Source organism: Protopterus annectens, chromosome 11.part0, assembly GCF_019279795.1.
Source record: "Protopterus annectens isolate FY-2018-M chromosome 11.part0, PAN1.0, whole genome shotgun sequence".
In the NCBI taxonomy this organism is placed as follows: domain Eukaryota; kingdom Metazoa; phylum Chordata; order Ceratodontiformes; family Protopteridae; genus Protopterus; species Protopterus annectens.
In genome coordinates this window covers 955,360,376-955,388,153 of record NC_056745.1, presented here as the reverse complement: position 1 = coordinate 955,388,153, position 27,778 = coordinate 955,360,376, and the positions used below count along the sequence as shown (strand labels likewise).

General features: G+C 39.5%; 1 protein-coding gene across 3 annotated transcripts in view; it reads right to left on the bottom strand.

Moving 5' to 3' along the window:
* The window catches only part of ELAPOR2 (endosome-lysosome associated apoptosis and autophagy regulator family member 2), a 1,439,853-nt gene that overhangs the window by 388,798 nt on the left and 1,023,277 nt on the right, over window positions 1-27,778 (bottom strand). For all 3 annotated transcript variants that reach the window (XM_044088347.1, XM_044088349.1, XM_044088348.1), the window contains one exon: window positions 20,024-20,161. In XM_044088347.1, the coding sequence (XP_043944282.1) occupies window positions 20,024-20,161 (138 nt within the window). The remainder of the gene's footprint in view (window positions 1-20,023; window positions 20,162-27,778) is intronic.

Sequence of the window (27,778 nt, the reverse complement as noted above, 5' to 3'; positions counted from 1 at the left end):
ACGTTTGTTTGAAATTCTGAAATGTGTACCCACAAATTAAGTCTGAGGCTGTCTTGGGAGGCGGTTCAGCAATGCTATCTGTGACTCAAATACTAGTACAGAAACATGCTATTCTAATGAAAAATGAATGGATGAATCAGCCAGAAATGTTTTAATGATAACTTATATATATGTATCTGTACAGGGGGATGGAGACTCAAAGTGAAACTGAAAAGAGTTGTACAGCATTTACCTAATATGCTGCACTTAGGTCATGATAAGGGTGTGTTATTTTATTTGGGTTAGTGCAAATGTTGCATATTTGGAGATGCAAATTTTGCTTCTAGTTTGGGTATGAGGAGGCCAACTACAAAAATAAAGATAAGCGTACTGATTGTATACATTTAGGCCATCACTATTTAGACTGTTTCTCAATGAAAGAAGATAAATATGATGTTAATGAACAAAGGGGAAGTAAATGAGTCACAAAAGTTTAAGAATAATGGGGAAGGGATGTTAGTGTGGCTGTGAAACCTTAAGGGGTAGGGGATCATGATAGAGAGGAGGAAAGTGAACACCTGAGAAAGAAGAAAAGCAAAGCAGTGGTATTTTAGAAAACAGGGGAAGTTTACTCATATAGTCTGGAAGCTGAGGGTGTTACACAGCTTAAGAAACTGCATACAGTAAAACCATCTTTGCAACATGAAACTACAGTATCAGAATAAGTTTTAAAAACTGAATACAAACTCCTCTGACTTCACTGCTGGGCAGATACAAGTTTATGAGGGAGAAAAAAAGGGAAGAAATAAGGTAACAAAAAAAAACCCACTGTTAAATGATGATTACTACTCTAAGTGGGAAAAGTATGATTAATACATTGTTCTTGCATTCATTTTGGGTTACAGGAACAGGTTTAGGGTTACCACCTGTCCCACTTTGCAAGGGACAGTCCCTCTTTGGGCAGTTGTGTCCTGCAAAAAAATTGTAAAAATGGCAAATGTCCTGAGATTTTAGGACAGAATTATTTCCTATAGTTTATGTAATAGTTGCATAAAACAGTTATTCTGTATCTGAACCACCTAACTGTTATAAGAAACAGAATAAGCAACTAAAACATTACAAGAATAAGCTTTTATCGGCCTGCAAAATCTAACGTTTGCACCAAAAATGTCCCACTTTGGGAATGTGAAAAGGTGACAACCCTAAATAGGTTGTACCTCAACATCTTTTTTTACTGGATCATACACATCATGACAGTTTAATTAATTTTAGGTAGAACTTTGGAACCCAAGCTAAGGATCATTTCTTGGTCTCTACTGGATGCAACAGTGAATGCTGATGTGGGATACTTTTGAAGAACATTGCTGCAAAAGAAAAGAAAGTATACAAGTTGAATGTTTCAGTTTGGGATGTTATTTTTAATTGTAGGTACATGAAACTGATTAATACAAGTTATACTAGACATACTGAATATAAAGCAGTTTCTCGTGACCTCAAGTTTCAGCATGTGTTAGGGAGATCTTAATACTGATTTATAAACAGATAAGGGTTCAAGGAGGATATAGCCAAGGCTGTCACTTTGAAGGGTGTGGCAAATGAAGTTGCAAATACTTGTGAGTGGTTTCATTTTGGATTGGTTACATATTTCATGGTGTAGGGTTTGCTAGAGTCTGGGGGAAGAGCCAGGATATGGTTTTAACAATCACGTATTATTGATCAGGGATTTGCATATACAGCAGGTAAGTAGAGACAGAAACAGGACTGGAATCCAGTTCACAGGAAAATCAAAGGTCTTGCTGAAGATGGTAGGAGGAATACATAGTGATGATAACTGGGGATAGGAGGGATACATAGTGGTGATAACTTGGAACAGTAACACTGATTAGAAAAAGATGCAGGTTGGTGGCAAGACATGGAGATCTATTTAATGAAGATGTTCATGGAGAAGAACTGGACAATTATAAAACTATAAGAGAGTTAATGAAACATTTCCTAACACAACTATACTTCTAACTTCCATGACATACATAATGACTTTTTGTCCGTAATTCATGCTTCTACTTTTCACCTTACCTATTTGAAACACTTTAGTTACAGTTAAGGCACTGATTCCAATGAACATGTACATACATCCCTTCCCCCTATAAAACAGACAGCTTCACTGTTGTTGATGTGCTATATACATAAATAACTAATCTCTTCCTCACCTTCAACATACCAGGATGCCAAATTGGTAAACTGTAATTTTAAAAAAGGTTTATGCCCCCTACAGTATACCCCCTCCCTTCAATTGCTATACTTATTTCTACCCCCTTTACCACCCACTTCAACACTCAATTTCCATTTATGTGTGTTACAACAAATCAAATGCTCCTTATTTCTGTGCTTCTACTAGTAATTCTATACTGTATCCCATTTTTAGTAAATATTGTACTATCACTGTGCCTCTGTACATATTGTTATTATGATACTGATTCTAGTGTTCTTTGCATAATATCATAATGTAAAATACTACCTTCCTCTTGCCTAAAATTATATTTATTCCAGAGCACCTACCCTGTTAACAAATATACACATACACATATACATAAATAAATATAATGTTGATAGAAATACATTGAGAAAGAAAGATTTAATGAAAATATTGAAAGGGGAAAAGGGCAGGATTGGAAAACATGGTAACAAAAACATAAGGTGCATAAGGTATATGAGAAGGTCAGGCAACAGTTAATGTGTGATAGTTTTGTTTTAAGACAGAGTTACAACAGACCTTTCTTTAATCTAGGAGAGGTTGGTTAACATAAATACAGACCCAACTGAAGTGTTTAGTAAGTTTAGATGTATGGACATTAGAAGTGCAAAAGAAAAGGAGGGATGACAGAAGAGGTAATGGAATTTGTTAGTGATACATTAAGGAATACATTTTCTGAGTTCAATACGGGAAAGAACAATAAGCAGTGGTGAATTCATCTGATGAATAAAAGGTAAAGTTACACAGGCTGGTGTAAAAAAAAGAACTGTTTGGCTACTGAGACAGATGATGATGATTATGATGATGATGCCAGGTCCAAGTTGTCAAATTAATTGTATGTTATTTTTTATAATTATTTATAGAGTAACAGTTCTTTGGTGAGGGATGGAGCTGAGAGTTAGAATTGGGGTTTGGTATATTTTCATTATAAAAAGGATGTAAAGGAGAAAAATGAAATGTGGAGGAATACATCATTGCTGCCCAGGGACTACAAATTGCAAAGAAAGTTTCTGTCTGAATGAGAAAATGGATATTGAACAACTCACTGGAAACTATCACAGTGAAAATGCTACAAATTAGTTGAATGAGCTCTAGGTCTTGAAGGCAGTTTTTGATGTCTGATTTCATAGATGAAGGTAATTATAGAGGTAAGCCATCTTGAAAGGGACACTTTAGTAACCGGAAGGCCCAATTTCCCTTCCACATAAGACGGGAAAAGCTGATCAGATTTCCTGAACTGTTTAGTCCTGTCTAAATAATATCTAAGTTGGCGATGAACATCTAGAAAATGTAACTTTTGTTCTGACCTGTTGGAATAGTCAGGGAAAAAGACGGGAAGATCAATCGTTTGGTTCAGGTTTGTCTCAGAGGAAACCTTAGGTAAGAAGGACGGATTAGTCCGGAGGGACACCCTATCTTTGTGGAAAACTAAGTAAGGAGGACGACTGCAGAGAGCATGAAGTTCAGATACCCTTCTAGCTGAAGTTATGGCTACTAGAAAGAGTGTTTTCCATGAGAGCAACTTAAGAGGGCATGAAGCCGCTAGTTCGAAGGGAGGGAGAATCAAGGATGCCAGAACCAAATTCAAGTCCCATTGAGGTGGGGGATCTTTGATTGGGGGCTTGAGCAGAAAAATACCCCTTAAAAAGGCTTTGCAAAGCTTATGGGACATGATACTGGAGTCTGAGACACCTACATGAAAATTAGATATAGCAGCTAGTTGTACTCTAATGGTAGATGAAGAAGAGCCTAAATGAAAGAGCTCTGCCAGAAAGTCTAGAATAGCCTGAATAGGTGCAGTGAAGGGGTCTATATTTTTTGATGCTGCCCAGAAGGAAAAACGTTTCCACTTACTATTATAAATCTTCCTGGTAGAAGATTTGTGAGAGGCTATCAGGATGTTTCGGACCGAACGAGAGATTAAGGGAAGCCTGGCTAGGGTAGGAATTGGAGAAACCACGCTGTGAGGTTGAGAGAATGAAGGGAGTGGTGCAGCTGGCCAGACTGGTGGGTCAAGAGATCTGGCACCGGGTCCAGGTGCCAAGGCTGCTCCAACAGGTAATGATGGAAGAACGGAAACCATATCTGTCAAGGCCAGTAAGGGGCAATGAGGATCATTGTAACTCTCAAGGCGATAGCTTTCTGAATTAATTGAGATATCAGTGGAAAAGGGGGAAAAGCATACATAAGTCCCTGGGGCCAATCGTGGACTAGAGCGTCTCTGATGGGATGGCCTGGTAATGGGAAGAGAGTGAAGAAGTCGTGACACTTGTTGTTTTGGGAAGTAGCAAAAAGATCGCAGCAAGGCTGGCCCCATCTTTGGAAGACTTCTTCCAGCACTGATATCTTTAGAGACCACTCGTGGGGCATGAGAAAGGCCCTGCTCAACTTATCCGCAATCACATTGGACTTCACGGGAATGTGCGTTGCTATCAGAAAACGCTGAGAAGAAATTGCCCACTGCCAAAGTCTGAGTGCCTCTCGACATAAGGGGTAGGATCTGGTTCCGCCCTGTTTGTTGATGTACCACACTACGGACATGTTGTCCGTGTGAATTGCAATAGTCCCTGTGGGAAGAGAGTCCTGAAGGGCTTGCAACGGTAAAAGCACTGCTCTCATCTCTAAGACATTTATGTGCAACTGGCACTCTAAAGGTTGCCACGTGCCCTGGACTGTCCTGCCCTGATAATGCCCCCCCCCACCTGATCAGGGAGGCGTCCGTTGTCACCGTGGCAACTGGGGGGGAGGAATGAAAGGTCTGCCCCAGAGAACTTGAGGTGATGTGATCCACCAAGACAGGTGATTCTTGCATGATTGAGTTATTAATATGATGTGAGACATCGGGAGCTGTTGGAAGGACCATTGAGTAAACAGCATCCATTGGAGGATCCTCATGTGGAAACGAGCTAAGGGGAGAAGGGTGATAGTAGCTGCCATGAGTCCTAAAACCTTCAAGACTACCCTGGCTTTGACCTTGTTGCATTGTAATAGAAGGTAAACTTGTTTGCGGATATCTAACATGCTTTGCTCTGTAAGTCTGGCAGAAAGATTGAGTGTGTCTAAGGTGGCGCCTATAAAGGTAATAGATTGACAAGGCGACAAGGCAAATTTTCCGAAATTTATTGAAATGCCTAGAGCTTGGCAAGTTTGGATGGTGAAGTCTCTGGATAGAAGCAGTTGATGTCTGGTGGTGGCGGTAAGGAGCCAGTCATCTAAATATGGAAACACCTGGAATCATTGACGCCTCAAGTGAGCCGCAACCACTGCCATGCATTTGGTAAACACTCGGGGGGCTGTAGTGAGACCAAAGGGCAGGGCTCTGAACTGGTAGTGACTGGCTCCCAGCCTGAAGAGGAGAAACCTCCTGGAGCGTTTGTGCATTTTGATATGATAGTACGCATCCTGAAGGTCTATCGAGCACATCCAATTGTCCTGTCCCAAGAAGGGTAGAATGGACTGTAGCGTGACCATCCAGAATTTTGTTTTTTTGATATAATTGTTTAACTTGCTGAGATCCAGTATAAGTCTCCAGTCCCCTGTTTTTTTTGGTACCAAAAAGAATTTGGAGTAGATTCCGGATCCTTGCTGGTCTGCTGGGACTGATTGGATAGCTCTTTTTGATAGCAGCTTTGATATGTCTAGTGCTGCTTGTTCCCTTAGACTGGGTGGAACGTCTGGAAGGGATCCTTTGGGTTGAGATGGGATGTGAATAAAGGGAATTTTGTAACTCTTGGATATGATTGACTGTACCCATCTGTCTTGGGTGATGGAAAGCCAGGCTTTTGGGTACAGTGATAATTTTCCCCCGACTGCCTCCGAAGATGGACAGCCGGGCAGCTCCTCAGGGATGGTGAAAGGGTTTATCAGAGAAAGTTTCTCTGCTACCCTGGTTTTGCGGACCTCCTCTGCCTCTAGGGCGGCGTCTATTGTTATTCCCCCCTCTGCCTCTAGAGGGGAATCGACCTTGTGCGTCAGATGAGACTCCCTGAGGTTTGCGGAACCACATTTTTCCTCCCCTCTGACCTTTTGGATAAGGTCTAGAAGGGGTAGAAAAATGGACTCCCACGGCAGAGAGAGTCTTACCTTCCACCTCACTCCTAGTCAATGTATCCTTCACCTGAGGACCAAACAAACTTGAGCCATCAAAAGGGGAATTGGTGAAGGACGCCTTGAAAGGGTCCGCAAAACTGCAAAGCCGCATCCAGGCATGACGTTGTAAAGCTACACCTGTGCCTGCGGCCCTACTTGCCCCATCAGCAGCATATGAGATAAGCCACATGGAGGAGTTAACAATCGAATTGAGGGTTGCCAACTGGGAGTTAATTTTGTCTTGGAACCCCTCAGCTGTTGGATCCTGTATAGCCTCACCCATATCTTTGAGCAAATCTCTCTGGAGATGTGTGAAGTGACACAAGTAATTCAGCGACCGCATTTAAAAGGTCGCTGATGAAAACATCCGCTTACCATACCTGTCCATGGTCCTAGACTCCTTATTAGGAGGATGGACAGGTACCGAAGGATCGGCTAACTCCTTCTTAGTGGCTGCGGCCACCATCATGGCATCAACAGAGACACCTTTAGATAGAAACTCTTTCTCCTTGGGGGCAGTAATAAATTTTGACGGCCTCCTTGGGGTAGGTTCCACTGAATCAGTGGCCGTCCAAGCCCTCCTTGCCACCACCTCCATAAGGGGGTCAAAGGGAGGGGACACCCAGGAGGTGGAAGGGCAAGAGCCAAACGCCTCAAGGTAAACTGACTCGTCCTCTGAAGGGTTAAGGGCGGGCCAGTTCCCCCTCTGTTTCAGGATTTCAAGGATGTCAACAAAGGAGACATCCTCAGAGGGGGCCGAGGGGAACCTTCAGATTCCTCCAAGTCAGTGTCAGAGGTGATAGACTCAGGGGAGTCAATGTGCTTCCTCTTGCACTGTCTCTTCCGAGGGGGTTCTCCTACCGGATCAGGAGAGGCCTCGGAAGAGGAGGAAATTCCCAATGGGGAAACCTGAGGAGCTGGCTCTCTGCGGTCTGATACAAGGGGATGGGTAGAAATCACCGCAGGCACTGAAGAGGGAGGAGCTGACGGAGCTGACTGTGGGGTAGACAGTGGGTCTAGCACACTCCGCATGACCTCGAAGGCACCCCTATCAGGCAAGGCCGGAGGTCCCTGCTCTGAGGAGACAAGGACCCCCCTTGGCACCAACAGGGACGGCTCCGAGGCCGATGTCGGAGCCGAACTCACCAGTGCCGATGCTCCGAGAGGGAGAATGGGGTCGGACAATGGTCCGATGCCAGTCGCCCCCTCGGAGCCGACAAGGGAAGCTCGGCGCTGAGATCCCTCCAATGAGGAAATCGGAGCAGACGACGGAGCCGAAAGGGAAGGTATCAGCTCCGAAGCACTGACAGCCATGGCTCCGATGAGCCCCGGCTCCGAACTCAAAGGAGTCGGAGGAGGAATAAAGTCAGGGATGGAAATTGCCACTGACTGTTGAGTAGGGTTATGCAGCATTTGGGCCAGTGCCTCGGACTTGAGAAGTCTACTCACCACCCTTTGTAAATCATGGTTGGACAGCCTGGAGAACCGAGAGGAATGAGACCTATGGCTCCGTTCCGATAGAAGAGGGGATCCCGGAGCCGAATGGATGGAGCCGATGGAAGGGGACCTAGACTTCTTCTTTGAAGGTGGCTCCGATAAGCCTATCGGAGCCAACTGAGTCTTGTCAACCTCGGCTCCAGCCAGAGCCGAGGTGATGGTATGAGATTTGGAAACATCGGCTCCAGCCGGAGCCGATGTTGAAGCTGTTTTAATGCTTCCAGGGGACGGCTCTGAAACTGGCGCCGATGGTCTGGAAGTCTTAGAAGGCTTCCCCGATGCAGACTGGGTCGGGGGGCCTTCAGGCTTTAACAAGCCACGTAGAATCAACTTATTTTTGTGTTCCTGCAGGACTCTAGGGCTGAATGCATGGCACACAGCACATGAGTCCTGCAGTTGCAAAGGTCCCAGGCAATATACACAAGAAGTGTGACCGTCTGTCAGAGACATTTTCTGACAGCACGAATCACACTTCTTGAAGCCTGAGACCTTGGAGTCTTTAGACATCCTAAAAACTGTGTGAAGAAAAACACAAGTACAACACACAGACACATCCTTAACCAAAATAAAAATCCAGTCACACTAAAGGACTACGGGAAGGGGAGGGAGAGGGCCAAAGGCCTAAAAGTTAAGAAGGGAATAAAAAGGGAATTCTAACACAAGAGGGGACCCAATTTAAATTAATGGAATACTTTAAATAAAAACTATACTAAAAGGAATAAAATAGGGGTTGAAATAGAAGTTTCTGAACAAGAAAACTTACTAACCTGCCAGAGCCGGTAGAAGAAGCACCTCGTCAGCTAAGCGGCAAAACGAGATCTGGGTAGTTACCGCCTAGCATTGTGGGATATAGGGGAGCCTCGAGCCGGTGGAATTAGCTCTCGAGCTTTAGTATTGGCCGATTCGGAGCCGATCCATCCAGCAAGAATGAAGGCGAAATTGACAACTTAACATTATTTTTTCAACAAATTTTTCAGAGAGGACTTCAGGGCAAAATTAGTTTTGTGGTTGTGTGTAGAACTGTTGAGGCTGGGACATCAGATTATAGTTTAGAATGTGGAGTTGTTGATCAATAAATGTTTCCATTATTTCACTTGATGCGAGCAGGGCAATGGGATGCTAGATATTTAGAAAAGTTGAGGAACCACTTCTGTAGGGGGAGGCACCTCACTGTTTTCAGCAATGGGTAATTCCATAATGGACTTTTTTTTAATAATTACTTCAACAGAGTAAGTAATGGCAACAGTTGTGATCCTCAGAAATCTGGCAGGTGGTTGTCTATGTCTGGAGAGCCAGTTGTAATTTTTCTAAGTTGTTTGTGAGCAGAGTGATGGTGGAATGAAGCTAAATGATGAAGTGGTGGTCCAGAAAATGACTGAGAAACAATTCAGCTATTATGGCATCATCTAGCTAAGGGAGGAGGTACATGTATAGGATCTATCAGAGTGGTAGAATCAAAAAAACGAGCTCCAGAGTTTTCTGAGTTATGTGTATGTGTAGTTTTTGTGTTTTTGATACAACAGGATTGTTTTATTCTAGAGAGGTTGGTGCTTTTATGTTATTTCAAGCTATACAAAATTATGACGTCACTAAGAAGCTGTGTTGTGACACCAAACCCAGAGGAGGTCTCTGATGTTCATTAGCCATTTGATTTAAGAGGTGAGGTCAGTGAGGAGAACCACAAATAAAATCAGGACAGTCTTCTAGTCCCCACCCTATATGGTGCCAAACTGTTGCAAGTATCAGGTATGTAAACACAGAATTTAATAAGCATGTGTAATGTCTCCACATGACCATCTAGGTTACTGAACAGCTTAATTCTGAATTAGAAAGGCCCTTAGTGACCTCCTGCTTGTCTTTGTGAATTTGCTATCAGTATGTAGTCACCTGCACTCCATGCTTAGTAATATGAAGAAAAATGAAGCAAAGTTGGACACTGCTGACAGCTTAAAAATCTTCTTTATTCTTAAAATCACAAGATAAGCGCTTTCGGGATGACCCTTCTTCAGATGTAATATGCAAGCCAAATGTAGAGATTAAAGAGGTGGTCTCAGAACACAGAGACACAGGCAAATTGCTAAGACAACAGGATGCCCACTGATTTTTATTGGCAGTCGATATCATAACACAGGTTAGCACATGGATCACAAACTTCATACCCAAAGTGAAATGTTAGGGATATATAAGCGTTATTTATTTGATCTGTGTTAACAAACTAAGGGGGGTGGTCAACAGAAAGAGTAAACCTGTCTGGTGGACATCTTCAATAAACAAACTCTAACAAAAGGAAAAAAATGCTGTCCAAGACCAAGAAGGAGCAGGTGCCCAATTAGAAGCAATGTCTCCTTAGCCTTAACAAGCAAATAAGAGCACTAGTGAAATCCTCCAAACCAAACTTTGAGTCCAAATTGGCCAAATCTATTACAGACAATCATAAGGCCTTCTTCACATATGTCTTGCAACCTCAAAGGAAGCACCTTGATCTGTTCAGAACTAGTGGTCAAGGGCACCACATATCAAATGTCGTAGATATAGCAAACTTGCTGGCTGACATATTCAGCAAAAACTTCACACATCTGCCCACCCATCAGAAAATCAGGACATCCCCAGTACCTGCCCCCCTTCCCCTTATATCTAGGGAATATGTTATCAGTGCTCTCTGAAAGGCAAAAAATGCTGCCTCCATGGGACCCAATAACATCCCAGGCTGGATACTATGTGAACTTTGCCAGAGATGGCCTGCATCTGTCACCCCTAAGTTTCCGGATACTGGCTAAGGCTCTTGCCACCCCTACAGTGCCTTTTTAGGTGGTGTTCCAAAGATCAAATTACCACCGTAACAGCTATAAATAAATACAATGAGGGTCATGCTGCTCAATGCTCGAAGTAAAAATCTCAAGACGCACTCACTTGAAGCACTCCTCAAAATGGAAAAAATTGACATTTGTGCTGTAACGGAGACCTGGTTTAAAGCAGCAGAAAGCACCCCTGCGCTACCAGGCTATAACTCATTCCACACCTTTCGGCCCCAGAAAATGGACCGTAGCTCCAAAGGTGGTGGCGTCTTCATATTCATAAAGGATATGCACACCTCTAGACTAGTAGCCCAGCATAACACATTGGAGATGCTTCTGGTACAACTAACAGTGGGTAAGACAGTGATTCAGGTCGTAGCCTGCTATAGGTCCCAAACCATATCCCAAGACTCTCATTCCATGTTCCTAAGCACCCTGGAAACTATTAGGGTCCAACCCAACACTCTCATACAGTGTGATTTTAACTACCCCTCCATCAACTGGGAAAACTACTCATGCACCAATACACTTGCCCAACGCTTCCTGAAATTCATTAATTCCAGTGCACTGGACCAGCTCATTCTTACACTCACTAGAGGAAGCAACATCCTTGACCTGGTTATTACTAACATAGGCAACCATTTCTCAACACCAATAGTCAATTCCTCCTTGGTTAGATCCAACCACAAACTAATTACCATGGAAATCCATGGGTCTATATCACAAAATCAGCATCTGAAAATGTCAACTCACATTTGTTCGACACGGAAATGTTGAACTCCAACTTTCTCGAACGGCCAAATCACCGATTTCGTTCCGAGGGAAATAAATCGATTGGCCATTTTGTTACACCTGCCCTTTTACCAACTGTAGTGCGGTCTCAGAGTTAGAATATTTAGTTAGGGGGGGTGTGGGGGGCACAGTCCCCCATGGGGGGGTGTGGGGAGCAAAGCCTCCCACTAAAATATGTTTGTTGCTGTGTGGCATTGGCTTTTGGCCAACCAATTTGTTTCTGTCACAAAAAAATTGGTGATTTGGCCGTTCGAGTATGTTGGGAGTTCAACATTTTCATGTCGAACAAATGTGAGTCGAGATTTTCAGATGTTGATTTCGTGACATAGACCCAAAATTTACATCTCACCCACACCACCAGCAAAGGTAACCACCATGAAAAACTTCTCCAAAGCTGACTTTGGGCTGCTAAAAACAGAGGTGGCTAACTTCACGGCACCCATGCAAATGGAATATAGGTGCATGACCGCCAAATCATACACTGATGCACTATGTGGAACATCTCATTACCAAGGGTTTTGCATCCAGGAAAAAAGAGGGCATCATCTCTCTCTACTCTTCTCTCATTAGACCAATCATTGAGTATAATGCCCCATTTGGCATGTACCTCACTAAACACCTGCAACAGCTGGAAAGGCCACAAAAGTATTTCACGAAGAGGATCCTAGGCCTTAAACACATGCCCTACATGGACAGACTCAAAAAAAACCAGCTTTTCTCTGTCTCATATCATCTATTAAGAGGCGATCTCTGTTTGACTTACAAAGCCATGTCTGACCCAGACCTGTTAGGAATATTGCACCTAAAGAAATCCCCATCCCTCTGCACCACACACTCCAGGGACCTCAACCTCATTACCACAATCAATAGAACATCAACAGAACATGCTGGAGGGACAGGTTCATAACCCAGAGACTGCCCATGCTCTGGAATAAACTTCCCATACATGTCAAGTAGAGCACCTCACTGGCCCTTTTCAAGAGAAATCTTGATGAGTGGATGTGAAATAGAAAGTTCACCCTGGAGATCACTACTTGATAGTAGCTCTACTTGATAGAGGCACCTGGAACTAATGGCAGCATGATGCCAGGGCACTTCTATGGGCTAAGCTTGTAAAGTCCCCACGACTGTTGGCCTAGTACACATTTATGAACTTAGGCAGGAACTTGCAGCACCGTTAGGCACCCTATTCAACTAAAGCCTGAGTACCGGCTTCTTCCCAACTGAGTGGAAGACAGCAACTGTCAACCCTTTGCAGAAAGGTGTAGCCTCCACCGATCCAGGAAATTACAGACCAATCAGCCTAACTAGCCTGATCTGCAAGGTCATGGAACAGATTATCATGGACCTCATTAACAAGGACATTGGCAACCTCCAAACACTCAGTCCCACACAGTTTGTCTTGTCAAGGGGAGGTCATGTCTGTTAAATTTGGTCGACTTCTTTGAGACATTCACCAAAGTCATGGAAGATGGGAAGAAGGTGCACACTGCCTACCTTGACCTGGCCAAAGCCTTTGACACTATTCGCCACTTGGGCATAATAGATAAACTCCTCAACTAGGTATCAATACATATGTTACCAGATGGGTAGTAAACTGGCTCACTGACAGAACCCACCTTGTCAAAATAGGGGAAGCTACTTCAAGCAGTAGACCTGTAAAAAGCGGTGTACCCCAGGGTTCGGTCTTGGGGCCTCTGTTATTTGGGATATACTTTTCTGAAGTGCAGGTCAAAACCAGTGAGCTATAGCTGACCACGTTTGCAGATGACTGCAAGCTGGGTGCTGTCATCAATTCCCCTAGTGATATGGGCATCCTCCAAAAGGGTCTTACTCAGACAATTGATTGGTGTCAGAAACATGGCTTCAACCTGAATACCAAAAAATGTATCATCATTCCCATTGGGGAGAGTGACATCCCCACAAATTACCACATTAATAACAATGTCCTAAGCACGCAATCAGTTGTGAGGGATTTGGGTACCCAAGTTGATAGCAACCTGACTTTTGACCACCATGTTGTTTCCGTTGTATGGAAAGCCTTCTATATGGTCCACTTCATAAGTAAGGGTATCTCATCCAGAGACAAGGAGGTCATAACATCCCTATATTCTTCCCTTATAAGGCCCACTATGGAGTGCAATGCCCCAAAGCACATGCAGCAGCTGGAGATACCACAGAGGTTCCTCACCAGGAGAATTCAGGGCCTCAAACATCTACCATACACAGACAGGCTAAAAACCCTATCCCTCTACTCAGTTTCATATAGACTCCTCAGAGGTGGCCTCTGTCTGGCATACAAGGTGATCATGGACCCTACCTTGATGGGACTGCTGCATATCCTCAAGTCAAGCTCCACTCAAGTAACTCACATGAGCAGCCTCAACCTGGTCTCTAACATCAACAGGACTTGTTGGCAGGATAGATTTGTGTCCCAGAGACTCTCCCATCTGTGGAATAGACTCGCTCTCCATGTCAAGCAGAGTACCTCTTTACCCCTTTTTAAGCGCAACCTGGATAACTGGATTGGAAACAGAAAATACACCCCTGAGATTCTACCTGTGTCCCTGCTGGACAGGGGCATCAGGTGCTGACTTGTCTAAACATGGGCTAAACTCTTGGCTAAGCTTATAATGGCTACATGGCCAGTAGCCTAGTAACCTCCTATGATCATATTCAGCCATGACTTGAGCAAAAATGCAGCAACAACTTACATAAAAATTACATATAACAAAGCCACAACCAACAAGAAGGGAATACAACAACATAAAAGTGTAACAAGCAAGGTAAGTAATTATAAAGTATATATCAAAACGGTAAAATTTTAACATAGCTAAACTGGTAATGACTGTAGCAGCCCAATAACATTAACACATACACTATAAAGGCAATGATGGACTCCTATAGCAACTGAAGTAAGGTAACTAGCATCTCAAACACAATATAAGTTGTAGACTTCAAAGTAGAACTTCTTGAGATGTTGAGTGGTCTTTTCTCTAAAGAAGCATGTCCACATAATCTTCACCTCATGGAGTAAGTAATCTTCACCTCATGAAGTAAGTTGCTGAAAGATGCTGGTGGTACACAATTACAGAAAGCCCTCCATCCAACTCAGCAGATCAGTACAAAGTCACTGTCTATTGTTGTATCTCAATAAATATGATAAATTCCTTATTCAAATCTTCTTCATCATAGGTACAGTGCAGTTAGAATCAAGCAGATTAAAAATCAATGAGCTCAACAAAGAAGGCCTAGTAGAAAAGTAAGCCAAATGATCTTGGACAACGATACAGAGAACAAGAAGATACATCTCCCAATTGTTTCTGATGTAGATGTCTTGAAGGGTGACTTAGTAATAGGGACTGTATACTGAATCCCAGGCATGAGAACATTTAAAGCTTATGGCTAGCCAAGTCTCTGTAGTCAGAGACTGAATAATCTAACAGAAAAATTTACTACCACTGCATACATTATTTTCAGTGCTACTTCCAAACCTGGTAAAATCTTTCTGTAATTGTTGCTGCAGTGTATTAATGAAGAAAACAAAACTCAAAAGGAAAACATTATCAGAGCACAAACAAAGTAAACTTTTATTAAACGCTTTTTGCCTTAAAATCAAAGCCAGACTTCATCAGATAAAACCTGGCCCACAAAAATGCAGAAGCTTTTATACAAAAGTCATGCCCTACCTCATAATGACTTCATCTTAAAGGCATACAAAACAATAACTAAACCGTATCAACAAAAGTATTTAAATATTTACTTATAAAAACCTTTTAAAAATAATTATGTTTAACAATGAAGATGTCATTTAGTTAAAAATTAAAAGTAAAATTACCTTTGAAATTCTTTAAATTTGAGAAAACTAGTAATAGACAATGTTTCATTAAGTCCTGGAAAGGTAGCAGCATTAAAATGTACTTGCCAAAACAGTTCTTTCATTTCCAGGTGTAAACCAAAAGGGCCACCTTTACCATTAGGAATCAGTTTCTCTAGTACTGAAAATTTAAAGTGATGACCAGGAAAAGCAGCTACGTGCCTAACTAGGGCATTAGCTGCATTTAACTTAGAAATAGCAGAAAGATGTTATTCTTTCTTTTAACTTGTGTTCTGTTTTCCCTATGTAATAAGCAGAACAGCATTCACATAAGGCAATGTACACTACACCCCCTTACTATTATAGTTAGCTGGTTCTAATGTAACAAAATGATATATTTTAGGCTTAATAATATGTCTTCCTGGTTTATTTGCATAAAAGGAAAAAAGAAGTTATGTACTTACCATAACATTCCATCAGTGTTGTCTTTTTTCATTCTTCCTTGACCTGTGGGTTTTGGATCTGACCTCAGATCTGACTCAGCCTCTTTCAAAAACTTAGGCTCCGAAGCTTGAGCTCCTCCCCATACCCACAATGCCTCATTCCCCCTGATTGCTCAGATCGAGATCGAGTTTGCTGCTACCATATTTCTAAAGTATACTTCTATATACAAAAATGTACATAAATTCTGAAAATTACTAAAAAAAAGTAGAGAAAGAACAGGAGCTCAACAAGCAACAGAGGTTCCTATAAGCACACCTGTCAGTTACTTCACTAGGTGGACAGGGTGAAGGAGGGAGAGAAGGTCCAGGAAGAATGAAAAAGGACAACACAGATAGAATGTTATGGTAAGTACATAACTTCTTTATCTGATGCTATCATTTTCATTCTTCTTCAGCCTTGTTATGACCTCATTAGCACAGTGAAATATGCATATCCAACGCAAGTGGGGTTTGGCTTTATTGGCCTGAAATTGTCCTTTAAAACAAAGAAACAAGTCATGGGCATTCAGAATCGCCAATTAGCTGAAACACCTTGTGTTCATAAGGGTCATTTGCATATAACCCATTTGCCTCTGATTCAAGAGATTTGAGAGGTCACTCATTGGGGTTGGCTGGAGTTTTCATTTAGTTTTTACTGATTGTTTTTTCTGTGTGACCTTCTCACTCATTGTTTTAGTTTATATATATTATAGATAATTTAAATAAGATGTATGCATCTAATTTTTTTAATATAAATGAGCAAACTGTAACAGGCAATATTTTTAATTTCTGTATTGAGTTCAAAGGTCAATCAATTACAGGATCAGTATAGTGAAATATTATATATGTTATACACATTATTAAGCTTTTCAATTTGGTTATGTAAAGTTTTAAAAATATCTCTAATTCCACAAGTTGCTAATTTCCCAAAGACACTGTTTTCAACTGTTTTAACAGAAACAGTGCTGATAAAAGGCCCATTTATATTTTTGTTGTGTGCTTGGTTTGTGAGCAGAACTTACTAAGGAGCAGTAGTAATACTACGACCAACTCTAAAACCATGTCGCTGGGATGAAAGAATAGATTACCTATTAATATTAAGTAGCTGACTGTACATTTTTTTCAAGAATTTGTGTCATATGACAAATGTCAGCCATCAGTCAAAAATGAGATGGCCTTGTGGGACGGGGTCTGTTGGGCAGAAATATAATCTGTGACCGTTTAAAGTGAAAAGAAATAAGCCTTGTAACAAACAGACTAAACATGTGTGCCAGTGACTTGATGGCCATCTAGCTGCAACAAGGAAAGGCAACAGCTGGAGCACTTGAAATGGGAGAGTTTTTCTAAGGGGACCACTAAGGTATTGTGTTTAATACTACAAAAATAAAATGGTGGGTATTCACAAATTAATGCAATCTAGAAGCATGGACACACAATCTGGCATTGGGAAAGTATGTCACTATGACAGGAATGTACACAAAAGTAATACATTAAAGCTGTGTGTGTGTCCATATTAAGTACTCAAATAGACTCACGGTAAAATAGAATTTGCTGAGCTTGTTGTAATCTTGCTAGCTTATCTTAGGTCACATTATCTCTACAACTCGTACAGATGGCAGATGTCTTGCTTCCATAAGAATCAGACCTTATCCTTCTATTTATAAGGACACTTCAGGATAAATTTGATCAAAGGACACTCAACACCTCTGAGACTACACACTTCCTAGATGTGTAAAGTCTCTCTTGTAAGAGTTCTAATAAACTGTAAAATAAGAAGAAAGCATAGCTTCCTACTGTAATTCTGACACTTGTAAGTGCAAGACCAGAATTACAAAAAAAGAAATCAGAAAATATAGGAAAGGTGAATGTTGACCACTGCTGTTCTCCTTTAACATTGTTCTTTTAAAACTGTTTTTTTGTTTGAAGGGGGAGCTTATATACCAACAATGTGATGTCCACATCTCAGAAAGAAATGAACATTCCAAGAAATTGCAATATTGGCTTTGTATAAAGTCTGCATTTTTGGTTGTTTATTCACAACTCACAGTAATGACTCCTCGAATATCAAACGCTTACCAAAAGCATCTGTAGAGCTGATCTGGCAACAGACCTGGTGCAAGTTAACAGCATCAAGCTCTACCAAGTGTTTTGTCACCATACCTTTAGGGATTATCTTTACTTGAACTATAACTAGGAGGTCTGAAATGACCATAGCACAAAAATAAGGCAGCAGTCACTCACCACATTAAGCAGTGCCCAGATCTGTAGCCACCTTTTTTGGATTACTGTAAATCACATCAAAGAGAGCTGGGACCAGGACCAGGGTAAGATGTGGTCAGTTTCCTGTCTAGTATGCACTTACCAGCAGCCCTACTGTCCATATTGTGATTTCTCAACAAGATAAAGCTCTTATTACAGCACTGGGAACTAATCTTGTAACTAAACAAGATTCTTTAAAATGAGTGATACTAAAAATGGGTGGCAACATACAGAACTATAAAGAGTTCCATAATCATAGCCAGACACTGAGATCTGCTTAACATTTTCTCAGTGGTCTTTACACCTATCTAATGGCCAAATATGTTACACAGAGAAGTGGTGGCAGAAATTAAGGGGAGGTTTTGAAAGGACAAGGTATTCTGTCACTTTTGTCATGCTCTTAAAAATCAGAGTCCCTGAAACCACAAAGAGGCTAGCCTTCTGGACAAGTGCCTAATAAAACAATCAGCAACTTGTGAGGAAGTTGAAAATAAGGGAAGCATTTATAAGAAGCATCATGGCTTTGTGAGAAACCTTGAAAAAGCTTCTGAGAGAAGCTCACACTCCACATTTAAAACAGTGGCCTCCACTTGATTATCATCCTAGATGATAGCCTGCAGATGTTTTGGGAGACTTTTCATACTCTTCCATGGCCAGTGGGCCAGCTACATTCCATAAGGTAGCAAACTTTTGATTTTGTGTGTAACAGAAGTTTCTGGTTAACTCCAGAAATTCCTCTTGGGAAATATGAAGGCCCACAGAATAAACCAGACAGACTTCTCACTCTCCCACTGATCTGACGGTAGATAAAGGAGTCAAAGAAAAGTTTGATGATTTTTAGTTAAAAGGTTTGATAATTCCCCTAATGGTCTCAATGACAGCAACATAATAATGGAATCATTTAGAACCTCCCAAATGACCCTCATATGGAGCCTTGATGAATGGCATGTCAAACCGTAAGGTGTAGATGGTGATGACAATCTGGCCCCCACAATCCTCACCAGAAAAGACAGTTCCTCCAGAATCAGAAAGAAACAATGTATTAATTGCAAAGTCAATGGTTTTATATGGGCCTACATCAAATAACCCACTGACAAAGGTAGGTTTACAGACCAGTTCAAATTTCATAAGATCAGCAAAGTGACAAAAAGGACTCATCCTACTTCCTGAAATAATACTGGTTATATTGGCATTGGCATTCTTCAGCTGAAGCTCATAACCGAGAATGCTTCTTTGCCAATATAAGCAGTTATGGTGAAGATTCTTCCATCCTGGTTAGGTACGCTCTCATTATATTTGTTCTTCTGTACAGAGTGCTCTGATTAATTTGGAAACACTAAGCACAATTCCAGATCATATTACACCTCTAAACAATAAGGCATTTAGAGTGGCAGTCTTGTAGTCATGTTTTACTTTTTCTTTTTGGCCATAATTACATTTGGGAAAATGTAGTTGCATCACAGATTAAATCAGACAATATCCATCAAAACAACATCATTTACTGATCAAAAATACAAACAGGATACAGTGATTAAAAAAGTAGGAACAACTATTTAAAATCTCTCAAAATAGCGTAGAAGTAGGAAACTCACCATCAATTTACATCTCTCTGAATCTGTCAGAGTAGAACTGGGATGGTAGTTATATTTCCAAATGTATAGCACTCCTCTGATGACAATAACATAACAAAAAAAAAAATATTGGAAATGCTTCTGGCTTCTAAGAACAGTGCAGTAGTAAAGAATGCATTGACTACAGTCCATCAATGATGTCTAGGTTATCTATCTGAATTAAGTCACTACCTCCATAAAGTTAACTGCAGTAGGGCATAACTTGTGGACACAAGGCTACAGTACATATGTCACTCAAACAGCTTAATGTTAACCAATGTAAGAATAAAAATAAACCCAAAGATTCTCTATACAGTACTGCTGATATGCCAAAAAATGAATAATACATGTATTACCACAAATCTAAAAATACTCAAGCAATTTGCTGCTCAAGAAACAATACACTATTCCTACATAAAACTTAAAACTGCATTCACTATTATGGTACTTACTGTAGATGTTTGACTTGTTCTTTGAAATGCCCAGGTGAAGGAAACAGAGGAATTTTTGGTGATAACATGAGTGAACATCCGCTTTGATTTAGTTCCTTCCCAAGATTCAACCACAACTGTGTTTTTCTTGTTTGTGTCCTGTGTAAGTAAATACACATTAAAATAAGAACATGAAATAACTGAATGAGCACACCTTAGAAGAAAATACTATCTAGTTAAAAAGTTTGCTTTTGTAGAAATGTGTATCTTAGAAGCAAAATAAAAGCAGTCTGCAGTGATAAAAATACAGAACAGACATCTTTTGCAGATCTACTTTGACATCATTCTTTAACTATGTACTTCTGGTTTATTTTTGTGAGTAGCAAGAGCCTGTTGAAGCAATGTCACCAATGAATAAATTCAACTGTAGAGTTGTCTAAAATGTACAATCCAAGCAAATAAATTCAGCATTACTATAAGGCAGGGCTCAACCAAGTTTGCTTCTTTTAGCCTCTCTTTCAGGCAATGTCATTCGAGTTCTTTTAACTCACGTAGTATATTCTCGCCTATGCAAGCTCAAGCTCACATCTCCTTACGCTCACATATGACTGACAGACACAGGTTTAGGTTGCAGTCACTCATCAAACATAAGAAATCCAGACTTATATGCACTGAAGAGCCACAGCAGGTATTAAGGATGGTATTACTTTAGGAAATTCACAGTGTATGTCTGAAACCAGAAGATGTTAAGAATACAATTTTAAGTAACTGAAAGGTGAAATGCATGTTCGTTACCTGTGGGCATTAAAGACAAGACTAAGTAAATGGAAGGTATGGTGAGTGCCTGTCAACTAAAAATCATGCATGCATTGCAATGTGTTAGCTTAAAGGGACATAACATGGTTACAAATGCATGATCTCATGAACATACCCCTAATGAATTAGTAACCTGTACATCTGCTTTTATCTTGAGTGGTTATACTGAAAGAAGATTGCACATATGATTTTAGAACTTCCACATCCCTGAAGCACAGGATGCTGCTTTTTTTCCTTTATAAAGGATACTTTATTAAAGTTATGAAATAGAAAGAACAGGAGAACATCTTGCACATTAAATCATATCCATTTTAGTGAATATTAATCCATCATGCACTTTTGTTCACAGCACTGTTACGTGCTGTAGTACGTACGTATTTTTCTGAACAGAAAAGCTGCTTGACATTTATGATATTCTGTGGTATCTGCGTACAGTTAGTTAAACTATGTGACTAGTCAAAATCCTCAAAGGATAATTCCTCTGAGTTCCTAAGTCCAAGAGCTAGGTCTCTTAGTACACCCTTTGTTCCAATGTATGGTGATCTCAAAGCTAGTGGGCTGCTCCCTGTAAAAACATATCTTTAAAGTACAAAAGCGATTGATAACAGTCAGCATTCCTCTTTACCTTTTTAATTCTGGGTCTCGATTTCAGCTCTCAGAATTATACAGAGGGCAGCCCAGCTGCTAGACATCTAAGAGATGATCTAAAACCATAAACCACCCTCTTCCAGTTTGGTTTATATAGAGTTCTAGCAGGCTGAAATTCTCCAGGTTGCTACAAGGGACTATCCCTGCCTATAACAATATCACCATTCTTCCCATGATGAAAGAGATAGCCATCAGCTACTTGATTCATCCTACTCTGGCCAGACCTCCAAATTCTGAAATTGGTAATTTACAGACACCCCATATCTGTACCAGTGGTCCAGCTATAAGAATGAGACTTTAAATGGAACCAGAAAAAAATACAGTCTCAATAAACTAAACTGATATGAAGTAGCATTGCACTAGTATAATCTCATCTTCTCAAATTCATAAAAAATGTGTCTGTTTTGGTATTTAAGCTATATTAAAAACCTTGTCAGGTTAATGTCTGCATGTTATAATTTTTTTTTTCTTTTTTTAAACAAAGTCCAGTGCAAGGCTTTTGCAAAGAAAGTTGGACAACTATACCAGTTTTCCAGAAAGGCTGTATAAGCACTTTTGTTCCTTTATTCCTCCATAAAAAGCAGAACTTCTTCAGATACAAAACATACACATCATTTCCTCAATTTTATACCAAACAGCAGTCATGTGACTTTTTTTTAAAAAACACACCATCATTTTCCTAAAACCTAAGCATCTGTAAACTGGCCATCTTATACATTTACTAAACATAAAAATAAAAATTATTTGTTGAACAATCCCCGCTAAAAATTCTTCTTATACATCTCATAAAATAAATATTGTTTCACTGTAAACTCCTTTTTTAATTTTTGTACCCTACATATATCAATACATTCCAATTTTGTGTACCTAATTTTCTATAAAAACTTGATCTCTTGTAAATGTATTATTTTATTTTACCATTTTCCTGTTCTTTAATCTATATTTTAATCTTTGTTTTATTTTTTCTTTAATTTAATTTTATTTTACTTAATTTCTTCTGCCCTTAAATTCAGAAGACTACTAAATAAAATCCTGTCATTTAGGCCTGGTGGGTTACTTGCATTTAATACAAATCTTATTTGCGAGTATTAAGAGCTGTATTAAACTGAACAATATAATTTGGTTATATGACAACTTTGGGTCACTATAGATGTTAAATCATTAAACACCAGCATTAACAACATAGCAGGCATTGAGGCACTGGACTATTTTTTTAGGCTCAGATCCTATGTGTGTGTGTGTGTGTGTGTGTGTGTGTGTGTGTGTGTGTGTGTGTGTGTGTGTGTGTACTTGTTTGGTTTTGTTTGACTAAATTATTTTATTTAGATGGACAAATCTATAGACAGAAAATGGGGATGCTATGGAAGCAAGTTTTGCTCCTTCATATAGATTCATTGGTAAGTATTAGGCTAACTGCCCCTGCAGGCTCTTTTAAGCCTAACCAAGTTCCCTTTTTGTTCAAAAAGAACCTATCCCACTTGGTTATAGATTGGCTTTACTCATCCCATTGTTGATAATTATATATTACTATGAAAAAAGAAAGCCCCTGCAAGTACAGCAGCTGCACGGCTCCAAAAACCAAATAGCAACAGAAAAAGCAGCGAAGCCAGTAGACTGTAGCATTCAGTATTTACTCAAAACAAACTAGCTAAATAGCATAGCACAAAGTAAAAAGGAAACAAAACAGACTGGTTTCAGCTGTAAGAAATTACATAGCATTCATCAGTGCAATCACTGAAATGCAATGCAATCATTGCACTGATGAGGGCTATGTAATTTTTTTGAGTTTGAGTCAAAAAGATTTTTGAATAAACACTGAATGCTACAGTAGTCTGCTGTCTTCCCTGCTACCTCTATAATTATATATTACCCCTAATGAGAATAGCAGGGATCATACTACAGATAATTTGAGGGGACCCATGCATGAGATAAAGCATTTAGGAGCCGAGTCTGTCCATTAGTAGTATGGGAGCAGTCCTGGGGTAAATCTTCTGTTTCCCATCCACAGATATAAGTTCACTTGAAAAAGGACAGGGATGAACTTTGTTTTATGTGGATGGGAGTCTGGTTCACAGCAGAGGTATCCTTTGTAAAATATATCTATCCCTTCAAACATTTCTGTTGATATTGTAGAAGAGGTTTAGATCCCTAGACCAAGTATACCTGATACCATCTGACTTGCTGATGTACAGTAAATTGATCGGTAATTGGTCAGATGATACCCTGTATGCCAGATACAGGTCACCTCTTGGTCTGTAGGATGCAAAGTATAGTGATAGGACTTTGAGTCAGTCCATGTAGGATATGTTGTTTACACCTTGTATTCTTTTGGTAAAATATCTCTGAGGGTATTACAGTTGTAGCATGTGTCTGGACAGATACATGCCAAAGGGGGCATTATACTCAATGACTGGCCTAATGAGGGTGATAAAGGGGGATAATGACATCCCTGGATCTAGACAATCTCTTTGTTTATAAGCTGTTCAATACAGAAGGACCTTCTTACAATAGACACAAGCTGGTCAAAGGTTAGGTCATTGTCCACATACATTCCCAAATCCCGAACAACTGGGTCAACTCTTGGGGGCATATTGTCAATGTGGTAGGTTCTTGGGGTAGAAGACTTCCCAAAGGATACAATAATGCATTTTTTGGCATTTAGTTTTAGACCATGATTTTGACACCAGTTATTTATTTGAGACAAACAAATATGACAATTTAACAAGTGGGTTGTTTAAATTAGAAAATATGTACAATACAGACTTTTTTAGTTAAAGTAGTATGATATGGGCATTATATAACTGATTTATTAATTATATGCAGTGGTGAAGAAACAAAATTTCAAAGCTTTTTTTAAACTATTAAATAAAAATACATTTGGGTTACAATTTACATCATATACTAATACACAAACAACTGACTATTTAGATTTAGAATTAGAAGGTCGATCTGGCCATAAAAGTAAAGCAAGGCCACATCATAAGGAATCCAGTGCTGATACACTTTTGAATAGTGCAAGTTTCCACCCTCATTTCAAAAATGCTCTTAAATCATATCTTATGAATACACGGCTATGTCCATGCATCACATGAATCTCACAATCTCAGCATACTTTACACCTTCGTTTCTGCTGTTTCTAAATGCTACAGTTAGGTATCTTACTGTCAATTTGAAATTCCATAATATGTCATGTCTAATTATATGATTTTTTATTGTTTTATCCTATCTCACTAATCAATGTTAAAGCTTTGATGTATGAGACTCTCTATCTTTGTAAATTTACTCACTTACTGCTGATGTACTGTTTATTGTTTAGACTGGATTGTATTAGACTTTTTATGTCTGTACTTAACCTCAGTTAATACTGTTATATGATTGTTTGTATTACCATGTTGATTTTAATCTAATTGTGGAGTTTTTCTCCCTGAGCCTCTGCTGTAAATGGACCTGTGTCCAGTCTTACTATCCAGGTAAACAAATGTAAAATAAAATAAAAAAATAAAATAAACTGCAGTACATGGGTGGAATTTTGTCGGAAGATAAGTTTTTAATACAGTTATTCTTTTAAAGATTGGATAGCATTTTTAAATCATATTAGAAAGCGTGTGATATTAATAGATCAGACTTATTGGAACCAAAAAGTATGATGATAAGCCTATGAGAAGAAAGGCTAATAAGAAATAAAAAAACAATAATTTTATTTACTGACACAATATAATATTTGCTAAACAAATCTACTACAGGTTCTGGATGATCACTGTCCCCTTGTATATAAAGATATAGAACTGAAAAAAAAAACATTTATTAAAAATACAGTATTTCTTTGGTAGACGCTTCAGTATACATGATTTTGTAGTACATAGTAATTTTAGATATCAAGATATAAATCTTGTACACTATAATTTAAACAATAAGGTAGTAGTGCATGTAGATTGAGGGAAACAGGACATGAGATTCAAATAAATACTGGTAGAGTTAAATTCTGTAATTTTATGAGATAGCAGTAATGTGCTCTATATGACAGCATGTCCTTGTAATACGGTATACTTTGGGGAAACAAAGATGTTTTACAATTTTGTAAAAATAAAAAAGTGCTGGAAGGACTCAAAAGCCACTAAAGCCAGTGTATGTTTTAAAACTTGGCTTAAGGAGCATTGCAGAAATTAAAAAAAATAATAATTCACTTTAATATGAACATTTTTTGAGAAGCATGATTCATAGTATAAAGGGTTAAAAGCTGGTGTGGTTTACAAATACCCACATGAGGAAAAAATAGATAGAGATATCAAACATATTCAAAAATATAAGGAAATGTTTTGCATCTTGCAGTATAATACAATGTCACTGATAGGTCTTAACCAAGAATGGCCTTGGAATGCGGTTTTACATTATGTTACTATTGTTCTTTATTTTATTTTTTTATTTTTGTTTAATCTTTTATATTAACCGATTGTGATGCATTTATTGTATGTGTGGTTTGTAAGTATATAAAGGTTTTCAGAATCGTATATGTTACTTCCATTGAATGCTTGCAAAAGCAGAGGTACTAGATGTGTGTTAAGGAATAAGGGCTTGAACATGAACCATCTGTTATTTCCATAAAAAATTAAGAAAAAAACTCGTTTGACTTTAAAATTTTCAAAACTAGGTAACCCACCTTTACTTATGACCTGCTTGAACAGCACAAATTATACAGGTCTTCCTATAACCAAAAATGTATTAAGGAACATGATGGACAAGAGGCCTATATGACGTGCAGTGACAGAATATCTGAGTATAAGGTCACCACAAGTTCTAATATTCTTAGGGTGAGATTGCTTAAACAACAAAACTCCAAACACAACCTAACCATTAGTGCCACTTTTTACCTTAAGCAGTCAAGGAACCAAGTAAGGGGGGGGGTGTCTTAAAGGCATTTTTTTCCCTAATTTAACTAACAGTAAAGTTGAGTGCAACCAGGAGTGCTCTGTTTATAAACTTTCAAGCAGAACTAGATTTCTCAAAATGAAAGTCACTCAGGAACAAATTTTCTCCTGAGACACATGGAAGGAATAATGTTCATAACCATTTATATAATTAGGAACATAACCATGAAAAAATCAGATGCATGCACAACAGAGGAACATAAGAATAAAACTAGGCCTGTGATCATGGGAAATATAAAATGCCTAGCATTATGCACATTTAAGCAAAGTTCTTGCCACTCTCATCAAGCATTTCATACTGCTTACCTCCCAGACTGAGCAAAGCCTTACATGTTAACCCTGGTGTAAACTTGGAGATCTCAATCCAGTCATCAAGGCTAGACTTAAAGTAACCAAAGCAAACTTTGCTTGATCTGTACTGTTAACATATTCTATACACTGGAATACGCTGTACTAGAAACATATGCCTCCAAGAAATCTTGTTCCTGTTTTGTTGCTGATTTGGGTCTTTATTTCAGGTACTTGTAATGCACTGGTTTTGCAAAGAAATACAATGGCAAATAAGACTGAGTCTTTTGTGGCTCAAAAAGCTAGAGAACACGTCACCTTGAAGCAGTCAGTAGGCTAGTGAGTATGAGAGACGTGCTAATCTTTTGTGATAACTGAAGGATTTAAGTTCTTTGATTTTCTTGGTTAGAAATGCTTGGGGCCTTTCCAGTTGGGTGATATCCTTGGATCTGTACATATCAGTGGTGGCACTGTACTTGATAATGATGAGTCTGATAAGGGAAGAAGACAGGGTAGAATGACTTCTCTTCTGGATCTTGAAGATATTTCCTTGGTAATTCACTGGGCCAGACAGAAGGATTTTCTGACTATGGTGGAAACATGATGACTGAATGAGAGAGAGCTGTCCACATAAGAGCCCAGCATCTCTTATGACCACCTCAGTCTAAAGAAGAGTACCATTTATGACATATGCGATAGAATAAGGTTTTGTGCTGAACACTACTATGCTCCACTTTTTTACATTTAACTTGAGACCATTTTCAGTACACCAGGTATGTGCATATTCCAACCCCTGCTGGAACTGTTTAGTCAGCACCAAGCTTGCAGTCAACAGCAAACTCCTGCCAACCACACTTCCAGAATATTAGCCTTGGATGTCTGCCAAATAAATGCCAAACAGGAGAGGGCCTAGCACATATCCTTGCAGTACCCAAGCTGTTACAATTTTACATTGAGAGTGTACCAGCAAGTCTCACAGCTTGGAATCTACTGGATTTATTAATTAGCAATCCAGTGGATGATGTAGGGGTTATATTAAATTTGTCTAGCTTTTCAATAATTCTAGCATAGTTAACAGAATCAAATGCCTTGGCAAGAT